Source organism: Centropristis striata, chromosome 20 (genome assembly GCF_030273125.1).
Source record: "Centropristis striata isolate RG_2023a ecotype Rhode Island chromosome 20, C.striata_1.0, whole genome shotgun sequence".
In the NCBI taxonomy this organism is placed as follows: domain Eukaryota; kingdom Metazoa; phylum Chordata; class Actinopteri; order Perciformes; family Serranidae; genus Centropristis; species Centropristis striata.
The window spans coordinates 33276011-33287410 of NC_081536.1; the positions used below are offsets into that span (position 1 = coordinate 33276011).

General features: G+C 38.4%; 1 protein-coding gene across 3 annotated transcripts in view; it reads right to left on the minus strand.

Annotated features, from left to right (window-relative positions):
• LOC131993303 (bone morphogenetic protein receptor type-1A-like) overlaps positions 1-11400 on the minus strand; it is a 55899-nt gene that overhangs the window by 1654 nt on the left and 42845 nt on the right. For 2 of the 3 annotated variants that reach the window (XM_059359148.1, XM_059359149.1), the window contains exons 4-10: positions 6951-7113; positions 6097-6199; positions 5397-5496; positions 4267-4354; positions 3134-3269; positions 2097-2289; positions 543-840 (exon numbers count right to left, since the gene is read on the minus strand). In XM_059359148.1, the coding sequence (XP_059215131.1) occupies positions 543-840; positions 2097-2289; positions 3134-3269; positions 4267-4354; positions 5397-5496; positions 6097-6199; positions 6951-7113 (1081 nt within the window). Of the gene's footprint in view, positions 1-542; positions 841-2096; positions 2290-3133; positions 3270-4266; positions 4355-5208; positions 5227-5396; positions 5497-6096; positions 6200-6950; positions 7114-11400 lie in introns of those variants that run through there. The other variant, XM_059359150.1, reaches the window with a different exon arrangement.

Sequence of the window (11400 nt, forward strand, 5' to 3'; positions counted from 1 at the left end):
TCAGCTACCGTCAGTTCAGCTACAAACTTTCATCCATTCATTATCAACTGTATTTAACTATTTTCATCATTTTTGAAATTTACTCAAGAAAAAAAGTTTAAAAGTATCTTATTCCAGCTTGTTGTGTCTTTTTTGGTTATTTTTCATCTTTTTTTATTTCATTTTGTGTCTTTTTATGTCATTTTTGCATTTTTTTAAAATGTAATTTTCCTTTTTTTTAATGTAATTTTGAATCTTTTTGGGTGATTGTGACTTTTTTTTAGGTCACTTTGTGTCTTTTTGTCATTTAGTGTATTTTTTTAATGTCATTTTGCATCTTTATTGTCATTTAGCATCTTATTTTTTATAACTTTTTTTAATATCTTTTTTAGGTCACTTTGGAAAAGTGTTAAAAAAAATAAAAAAATTCTAATTTCTGTCATTCTAACTGTGTCATTCTGCACAAAGACACGTTGACTTGTTCTGATTGTGCTGCAGGACTAAGATTATATATATAGATATATAAATATATATATTTATATATCTATATTTATAGGTGGTACCTGTTGAACTTGACGGCCAGGCCCAGGTCAGCGATGCAGCAGGCTCCGTTCTTCTTGATCAGGATGTTTTTGCTCTTGAGGTCTCGGTGAGCGATGGCGGGCTTGCCCTGCGTGCCGTAGATCTCGGTGTGCAGGTGGCAGAGGCCGCAGGCGGCCGAGTACGCCAGGCGCAGCAGCGTCTGCGTGTCCAGCGTGCTCAGCTTCAGGAAGTCGTAGAGCGAGCCGTTCTCGTGGTAGTCGGTGATCAGGAAGAGCTGCGTGAAGGCGCCCGTGCCTTTGATGTCGGCGGCGATGAAGCCTGCAGACGGAGAGCAGGGCACAGGACCGTCACACACCAACCTCACTAACATCTACGGTAACCCACTGAGGCCTGAAACGGCTGGAAAACCTCTGGTGATTCTGAAAGAACCCCTAAAACCTGAAGGTTTTCTGGAAGTTCACCAGAAGATTTTTCAGCCTCTGTAGCAGATAGAAATGAAATTCAAAAAGTATTTGAGAGCTTATACCCGTGGCTTTCATACGAAGTTGAGTTTATTTGTCCAAACCTTCAAAAGTTGTTTTTTTTTTAAATCAACAAACTCAGCAAATGTTACATTTGACTGAATAAAAATCCTATGCATAATACTAATACATGCCCATTAGCAAGATGCTAACATGATATGACCACTGGAAGAAATAGACATAGTTCTCATTAGCCTACTGTAATAATAATAATAATAATAATAGTAATAAATAATAATACATTTTATCTATATTGCACTTTTCAGGGTACTCAACGACGCATAAAGTAATATAAGACATAAACAGTCATGATTTCTTATATCATCATCACAATCAGTTATTATTAATATTAATATATTATTAATAATATTATTATTATCTCCAGATGGCCACAAATCTGTCTGTTCTTCTGTGAAAATATGTCGTCTAAAACATATTCCTCATCCATAAATGCCGGTCGATTGGTTCCGAGGGTTCAAAGTCCTGATCAGCAATAAAATCATCGGCGCTGTTTTCATCAGATCTCTTCTGTCACTTACTACTGATCTCCCTACTGATATATATATATATATATATATATATATATGCATTGCATCATTGGCCAAGAGACCGAAAATAGGTGGAAAAAAACTACAAATACTACAAAACGACGTATCCTCTTTCTGTTTTAATGGTAGAATAACGCTACAGCACCCAACAGGTTTTAATGGTAGAATAACGCTACAGCACCCAACAGGTTTTAATGGTAGAATAACGCTACAGCACCCAACAGGTTCTAATGGTAGAGTAACGCTACAGCGCCCAACAGGTTTTAATGGTAGAATAACGCTACAGCGCCCAACAGGTTTTAATGGTAGAATAACGCTACAGCGCCCAACAGGTTTTAATGGTAGAATAACGCTACAGCGCCCAACAGGTTTTAATGGTAGAATAACGCTACAGCGCCCAACAGGTTTTAATGGTAGAATAACGCTACAGCACCCAACAGGTTTTAATGGTAGGAATGTGTTAATGCTTTCCGCCTTAAATGGGTTCATGTTGCTGTGGTCCTACCCAGGATGTTCTCGTGTCTCATGAGGACCGTCTGGTAGATCTCGGTCTCTCTGAACCAGCTGGCCTCCTCCCTGGTGAAGAACACCTTGACGGCCACCTTCTCTCCTCTCCAGCGGCCGAGCCAGACCTCTCCGTAGCGACCTTTACCGATCTGACGGACCATCTGGATCTGCTTGGCTATCGTCCGCTGCACCTGAGAGAGAGACAGACAGAGATTTATTGGATGTAGTTGAAAAAGCACACTATATACTCGGGTTGTCCCCATACTGACATCTTCAACTGGATACTGAAAATATTCGATACTCGATAAAAATCCTCAGCAGATTAATAAAGCACTTTGTGTTACATTTCTGTGTATGAAAAGCGCGATATAAATAAAGTTTGATTTGAAATAATAAACACAAGTGTTTGCTGCAGCCCTACTTTTATTTTTAACAGATGTTTTCACAAGATATGTTATACACGTGTGTGTGTGTGTGTGTGTTCTTGTTCTTCCTACATAGTGAGGACCGAAACACGTATTTAACCAACAGAGTGAGGACATTTTTGCAAAGTGAGGACATTTCGGCCGGTCCTCACTTCTTTAAAGGCTTTTTTTAGATTCCAGACTTTGTTTTAAGGGTTAAAGGTCACATGATAATGATAATTAACTGAAATTGTATTGTGTGGTTACAAAACTAACTAAAATTATAGTGAAAATGTCCTTCGTTTTCGTCTTTGTCAACTTTTTTCATACATAATGAAGATGGATCAGACAAAGAAAATAAAGGCAAAATGTACTGTGACCTCTTTTAATCTCCCACCCAACAAATACCCCATTACAAAAAACTACAACTAATAAAAACTAAACTAAAACTAAAGCATTTAAAAAAATAAATACTAAACTAAAACTAGCAAACTCACTCTAAAAACAAACTAAAACGAAGAAAAATTCACAACCCAATTAAGACTAAAACGTATCAAAAATCCAAAACTATTAGACCCAAGGGTCCTCACAAAGATAGAAATACAAGAATGTGTGTAGTAGTGCGTCCTACCAGCAGGGGGAGCCCCGAGCCGCTGCCTGAGCTCTGTGATTGGTGGATGAGGTCTTTGAGAGATTCTCCTGCAGGAATAAAAACCTCCTGCTCCAGATCTTTGTGGTAGCGCTGACGCTCCGTCTGCCACTTATACCTGATAGAAACACACAGTTACAGTTAGAGACACAGAACACACACATATTATAACATAATATATAATATTATTAACATCAGGATTATTAAACAGGATGACTGGGAGACATCAGGCATTTATAGTTCTGTTTAACATGGACTTTGTTCTACTTTAAAAATAATTAAGCTGAAAAAATATGAATAAATATTACAAAAATATTCTATATTGTTTATAAATACATTTAAATAAATTAGATAAAATATAATAAATAAATAAATTAGATCTTAACTCTAAAAATTGCATTGTGAAATTTAATTTAATTAGACAAGCTACAGAAAACTCTTATATAAAATATTAGAAATATATACTCTGATATTAATAACAATAATAAATAAAATAGAACAGCTGAAAAATACTAAAAACATATTAAATATATACAAGCTACAGAAAACTCTGATATAAAATATTAGAAATATATACTCAGATATTAACAACAATAATAAATAAAAGAAATCATATATGTTGTCGTTTGCTGCCGCATCCAGCTGAAAAATACTAAAAACATATTAAATATATACAAAAATAATTAACAAAAATAAATTTGATCTTAACTCTAAAAATTGCATCATGAAATTTAATTTAATTAGACAAGCAACAAAAAACTCTGATATAAAATATTAGAAATATACTCAGATATTAATAGGAAAATAATAAATAAAATAGAACAGCTGAAAAATACTTAAAACATATTAAATATATACAAAAATAATTAATAAAAATAAATTAGATGAAATATGTTTTCTGCAAAAACTAATGAACTGAAAACTAAAATATACTTTTTCATGCATAAAAAAAAAGTCTATAAGATGTACTCATAAATAAAAATAAATAAACTGTATGAAGTTGTGAAATGAGTTAATTTGCAGCCACAAACTACTGAAAATATATTGAATATGGTGTGTTCAGGAGCTCCTGGAGAGCGTAGTAAAGGGCAGCTGGGAAGACTTTATGTTTCTACCTGTAGTAGCAGACGACGGTGACACAGATGAGCGTACAGCAGCAGATCGTCATGGAGATGAGGAAGGCCAACCAGTGAGGACCGCCGTCTGGAGGACACACACACACACACACACACACACACACACACACACACACACACACACACACACACACACACACACACACACACACACACACACACACACACACACACACACACACACACACACACACACACACACACACACACACACACACACACACACACACACACACACACACACACAGGGTGGAGATTTAATACTAGGGGTTGTCACCATAATAAACATTTTTGGTAACGCTTTATATTAAGGTCCTTGTAATAACCATTAATTAACAAGTAATAAGGCCCTTGTAAGTCCTTACAAGATGTTTATTAACATTATTGTGTGTTTATAAGCTTATATAAGTGTTAATAATGGCATTACAAACACCCAAGACCCACCCATTATGTCTTTGCCATGCCTTTATTAATCTGATTTTGTTTGCTTATTGATATTAAAATATACTTTATTGCTCATCTATTATAAGTTATTAATAATAATAATAATAATAATAATAATAATACATTTTATTTGTAATGCACTTTACATTACAGGAAATCTCAAACTGCTACATGTTAAAAGCATAACATTCTAATTATAAAAAGGATAAAAAAAGGGGAAAAAAAACAGCTAAAAACAGAAAACATACATACATAATCTAAAAACCATCTAGATGGGAGGAACCAAAGGTTTTGCTAAAAAGGAATGCTAACTTAACTATAAGTTAACTATGCTTTTTGCAACTACCGGATCTAAAGCGAGAACAATGCCTTATTACTTGTTAATTAATGGTTATTAAGGACCTTATTATAAAGCGTTACCAAATATTTTTATAAGGGCAGGGTGTGTGTGTGTGTGTGTGTGTGTGTGTGTGTTACCTGGGGGGGGCTGGGGGGGCAGGGTGTGTGTGTGTGTGTGTGTGTGTGTGTGTGTTACCTGGGGGGGGCTGGGGGGGCAGGGTGTGTGTGTGTGTGTTACCTGGGGGGGGCTGGGGGGGCAGGGTGTGTGTGTGTGTGTGTTACCTGGGGGGGGCTGGGGGGGCAGGGTGTGTGTGTGTGTGTGTTACCTGGGGGGGGCTGGGGGGGCAGGGTGGGCTGCAGCTCTCTGTTGCAGTAGTCTGTGTTGCAGCACTCGATGGTCCTCCTGGCCTGAGCGTTGGGAGAGTCCTGTCAATCAAACAACACTCATTAAACCTGCTGCAGCCTGAAACAACAATACATGTTTATTATAAACAACATGTAAACAATCAGCTGCTGAGAGAGAGAGACAGTGTGTGTTTAATGACAGTGAACTCAACTAAAACACCTTCACGCATAAAGATGATAAATAACAATACACACGTACTGAGTTCACCAGATAATGAACACACACACACACACACACACACACACACACACACACACACACACACACACACACAGACACACACACACACACACACACACACACACACACACACCTCCCTGTTTGACCTCCACCCCCTCCACAGTGTGAGCCTGTAGCTCATGTAGAATTAAACTCAACAGTCAGCTGGTCTTCATGTCACGTAGACGTATGAACAACAACGCGTGTGCATCGTCATGGCGACGCCTACGTGGCGCTCGTCTGTCCGTTGAAAGTGAATGAAGTTACACACTCCAGGTTTGATGTCATCACATAGACACTGTACACACGTTTTAGTTCAGTTCACTGGCATAAAATGCCCCCATAGTGTGTGTGTGTGTGTGTGTGTGTGTGTGTGTGTGTGTGTGTGTGTGTGTGTGTACCTTGCACTGGAAGTGTGACCCTTCATACTTCATACATCCTGATGTGAGGATGACCTCCCCGTGTTCGTCTTCCTCGATGATGGCGAAACACTGACCGTTGGTCCTGAGGAGAAACATTATTGTTATTATTATTATTATTATTATTATTATTACTGGCAGGTGTACGAGGTGGACATCATCATTAGGGCCTCGGGGCGATCTCCCCAGCACTGGTCCCATCCAGCAATATCTGTAGGGACCAGTGCTGCACTACTGTTATACTGTGGATTTCTTCTTCTTCCTCTTCCGGACGATTTTCGTCCCGCTACTAGTCCTACAACTTGAAGAGTTGCAGGACAAATTATATATCAAAACGTGCGGTTTGATCGGGATCAGTGTGCTATTACTTTTCTCTACCAAAAACTGCCCAAAAATTTTGCATTGAAGTGAATGGGACGGCCGAAAGAAAATGAGGGAAAAAGAACAATAATTGGAGATTTTTAAACGTCTACTTCTCCGGTATAATTTCACCTAGAGACTCCATTTAAACTTTAAACAGTAGACACAAGTCTTGTGTATGGGTGTATTAATCCACGTTTCGATAGGTCATATAGTTTTTTATCAATCCCTGTTCAATGACCATGATCATTTTTGGAGAAATTCTGAGATTATAATGGGTGTGTATTGCACGGAATGTTCGTGTCACAGTGTGTGACATCATCGCCAGAGTGTAGAGGGAGAGGTAAAACTGACAAAAAATAAATTTGAAAACTGCGCTCCAGGCCGCAAATTCCACTCTACAGAAATAATTTATACATAGAAACGTAGGAAAATTATCTAGTTATTATGATGATGATGATGATGATGATTATTACTGGCAGGTGTTGTTGGTGGCGTCCTCTGGACAGTGTCCTGAACAGTAGCAGCTGAGGAAGCGTGCGGCGTCCTCGGGGGCGATGGTGGAGTCCTCTCCGGGCCGCCGGGCCTCAGGTTTCACCCCCGTCCCCTGCAGGACGTGGTCCGGGTTCTGACCTGCAGCTGGAACACAACAGAACCAGATCAAACATCAGAACCAGATCAAACATCAGAACCAGATCAAACAACAGAACCAGATCAAACATCAGAACCACTGAACTCTCCCGCTCAGAACCCTTTATAACGGATGATGCCTTCAAGGACCGTCGGAAAATTCAACCTCCAACGATTATATCTGTTATTAGTTTTTTAAATATATATATTAAATATTTCCTTCATCAATAAAACAAACTTTCCAAAAATCCTCCATGTTGTCCATCAAGTAACATTGATCATCTTTGGTTATTTATTCAGATATTAACATATATTCTATAATTATACATTAGAAAATTTTTATATTTAGAAATTTTAAAAAATAAAACAACCTATATTTTAAATGCGTCATATGTTTTGGTAAAATATTTTCCTTTATTAAATTTAATCTTTTATTAAATATATTTTAATTTAAAATTACTTTTTTAACTCCTTCCATATATATAATAAACCTTTACCGATTGATTTTCAGTTTATTTGACAGTCTTAGTTATCTCTCTCTTCTCTCTGTATTTGTCTTCTTTTACCAAAAATATTCTCTAAACTTTAATCTCATCCCTTCATCCGTCTGTCTGAGGAGACAAGTCCAGACATGACCTGTCTGTCTGTCTGTCTGTCTGTCTGTCTGTCTGTCTGTCTGTCTGTCTGTCTGTCTGTCTGTCTGTCTGTCTGTCTGTCTGCAGCAGACTCTGGTGTGACTGTGCAGACTGGAACGTGGAGGTGACTCATGTTAGTGAGAGGAAATAAAACAGAAGAAGAAGAAGAAGAAGAAGAAAAGGTCCTGATGACCTCACAAAGAGCTGTCTGTCTGTCTGTCTGTCTGTCTGTCTGTCTGTCTGTCTGTCGTTATAACTCTCTGGTTCTCGTCTCTTTCTCTGTTTCTGCAAACATTTAAACTCCAGGATTAAAAAACTAAACCAAACTGTTTCCACAGAGTTTAAATCTGAAAACCTAAAGAGCAAAATAATGACATGAGCAGCAGAGTGACGGTCCAGAACTCACTGAGGCCTTATTAAATATAAATAATCTATATAAATCTATATAAATACGTCCTGCAGAACAACTCAACATGTCTTTGTGCAAAATAACACAGTTCTGATGTCAGAACTACGGGACAGATTGTTGTATTTTCTCATTTTATCTGTGCACCAGAACCTCACAGCTCCTCTAGGCCCCGCCCCCCTGGCGGCCTCTGATTGGCTGCAGTCAGTGACTCAGAGCAGCAGCAGCTGGAGACGAAGTATTGCTGTGTGTGTGTGTGTGTGTGTGTGTGTGTGTGTGTGTGTGTGTCTCGTCCACATGTGTGCTTAATTGAGGCGGCAGTCAGAGCGGAGACTGAGGTCTGGCAGAGAGCACGCTGGGTAATCACGCTCTTAAAGGGACAGCGCCGTCTGTTTACATCCAGCTGCAGCAGCTGACGGAGGACACTGAACGCACCACGACTCGTTTAAAGAGACACGGAGAGACGGACTGGACTCATCATAGATACACACTGACACAGTGAGTTTAACAAATAAAGAGAAAGTTAAAGAAATCACAAAACGGTAGGAAAACAAACAATAAAATTGTAAATAAGTTCAAAATTTGAAAAAAAAAAACAACAACAAAACAAAAGGAGTAAAAAAAAAGAAAGAAATTTCATTTGTAATATTTGATTAGACTTGACATTTCCAGTAAAAACCCACATAAGTAAAAAACAATTACATTTAGTAAATAAACACAAATTAAAAAATAAAATAATCTAGTAAGAAAATAAAGTAATGAAATAATTCTTTTTAATTATTTAGAGAAAATAGATAGTTTTAAAAAATAATTTTAGTGCTTAAATAATTTTTGCATTATTTGATGAACAGAAAATAAGTTCATAAAAATATTATATATCTAAAATATTATAATTAATGACTAGTTATATCATTCAAAAAGGAAAAGTCATTCTCTGGTTCAGTTTCTAAAAAAGTGAAGATTCACTTTCTGTATTGACATAATCACAAATTGAACCTTTTTTCTCTTTAGGAAAGACATTTTTCACCATTTTTCTACATTATTTAATCTTAAAAACTGAGGACAGATTTATCTGGTATAATAAAACGTTTTGCTGAGTTTTTATATTTCTATCATCAAAAACTGAACTTATTTTATATAGGTTTAGATATTTGAGGACATTTTTCATAATTTTTCTACATTATTTAATCTTAAAAACTGAGGACCGATTGTCTCATATTTGATTTATCTGGTATAATAAAACATTTTGCTGAGTTTTTATATTTCTATCATCACAAACTGAACTTATTTTATATAGGTTTAGATATTTAAAGACATTTTTCACCATTTTTCTGCTTTAATCAGTGTGACTGTTTGGTATTTGATTTATCTGGTGAATAAATCTGAAGGAGCTGATAGAAAGTGTTTGAGTGTTTGATGTTTTTTGTCTCCGGGGACAGAAACGATGTGACGGATATTTCCGGAGAACAATGACTGTTGGAGCGTTTAGCGCCTCGTTGAGCTCCAGACAGGAAACGATCAGCAGGAGAGAGGAAGAGAGAGAACGACAATGACTTCCTGCTGCTGCACCACAGAGAGAGAGAGAGAGAGAGAGAGAGAGAGAGAGAGAGAGAGAGAGAGAGACAGAGAGAGAGAGCGAGAGCGAGAGAGAGAGAGAGAGAGAGAGGGGGAGAGAGAGAGAGAGACAGGGAGAGAGAGCGAGAGAGAGAGAGAGCGAGAGCGAGAGAGAGAGAGAGGGGAGAGAGAGAGAGAGCGCGAGAGAGAGAGAGAGACAGAGAGACAGAGAGAGCGAGAGCGAGAGAGCGAGCGAGAGAGGCAGAGAGAGAGAGAGAGAGAGAGAGAGAGAGAGACAGAGAGAGAGAGGTAGAGAGAGAGGCAGAGAGAGAGAGACAGGGAGAGAGCGAGAGAGAGAGAGGCAGAGAGCGAGAGAGAGAGAGGCAGAGAGAGAGAGAGAGAGAGGCAGGGAGAGAGCGAGAGAGAGAGAGGCAGAGAGAGAGAGAGAGAGAGGCAGAGAGAGAGCGAGAGAGCGAGAGAGAGAGCGAGAGAGGCAGAGAGAGAGAGAGAGCGAGAGGTAGAGAGAGAGCGAGAGAGAGAGAGAGCGAGAGGTAGAGAGAGAGCGAGAGAGAGAGAGAGAGAGACAGAGAGAGAGACAGAGAGAGAGGGAGAGAGAGAGAGACAGAGAGAGAGGGAGAGAGAGAGAGAGAGAGAGAGAGAGAGAGCGAGAGAGAGAGGCAGAGAGAGAGAGAGAGAGAGAGCGAGAGAGCGAGAGGCAGAGAGAGAGAGAGGGAGAGAGAGAGAGAGAGAGAGAGAGCGAGAGAGGGAGAGAGAGAGAGAGAGAGAGCGCGAGAGAGAGAGAGAGGACAGAGAGACAGAGAGAGAGAGAGCGAGAGAGAGAGAGAGAGAGAGAACGCTGCTGTGTTTCTCTTCAGCAGCGTTTCACAAACTTTGTTTAGGGTTCTACGTCCCAACCAGGTTGACCCCCAATCCCCACACCTTAACTCCCTCCCACAAACAACAGACTCTTTTAAAAAAGGCCTTTTGTAGAACCTGATAATGTAATAACAATCTGCACTTGAGTCCATTGAAAATGTAATAAAACTGATAATGTAATAACTAAATGTAAACTGATAATGTAATAACTTCCCAATAATGTAATACACTTTTTTTTTTACCAATATGGCTGAAAAACCCCATTGAGGAGCATTGAGCTGTGATTGGCCCTGTAAGGGTCCCAGTGATACCTCGTTGGTGAAAAACGGATGAACGGGTCAAAAGTTAATAAACATTCAACTTTGACCTGTTGGTGGCGCTAGAGCTCTGAGCTAGAGTTGATACACAGTATCACCACTTGGGTGGTCTGCTGTTAAATTATTACAATATTGGGGAATTATTACATTATCAGGACTTGAGAAATGAAGGCTAACCTGATAATGTAATAACCTCCATTAATGTTATACTTTATTACATTATTGGTAAAAAAGTGTATTACATTATTGGGAATTTATTACCTTATCAGGTTCTACACCTTTTATTAAATGTATGGTTGTGCTTTGGCTTTTTAACCTGTTTTTAGTCTTGTTCTACTCTGGTGAAAAGTGCTTTACAAATAAAATGTATAATTATTATTATTATTATTACACCTTCAAAAAACCCCAAAATGCAATAAGCTTTTATATTGGCGGCAAGTTTAATCATGCTCTAATGACCAGAACACACGTATAATAAAATAATCACCATCACATCAATGAGCTCTCT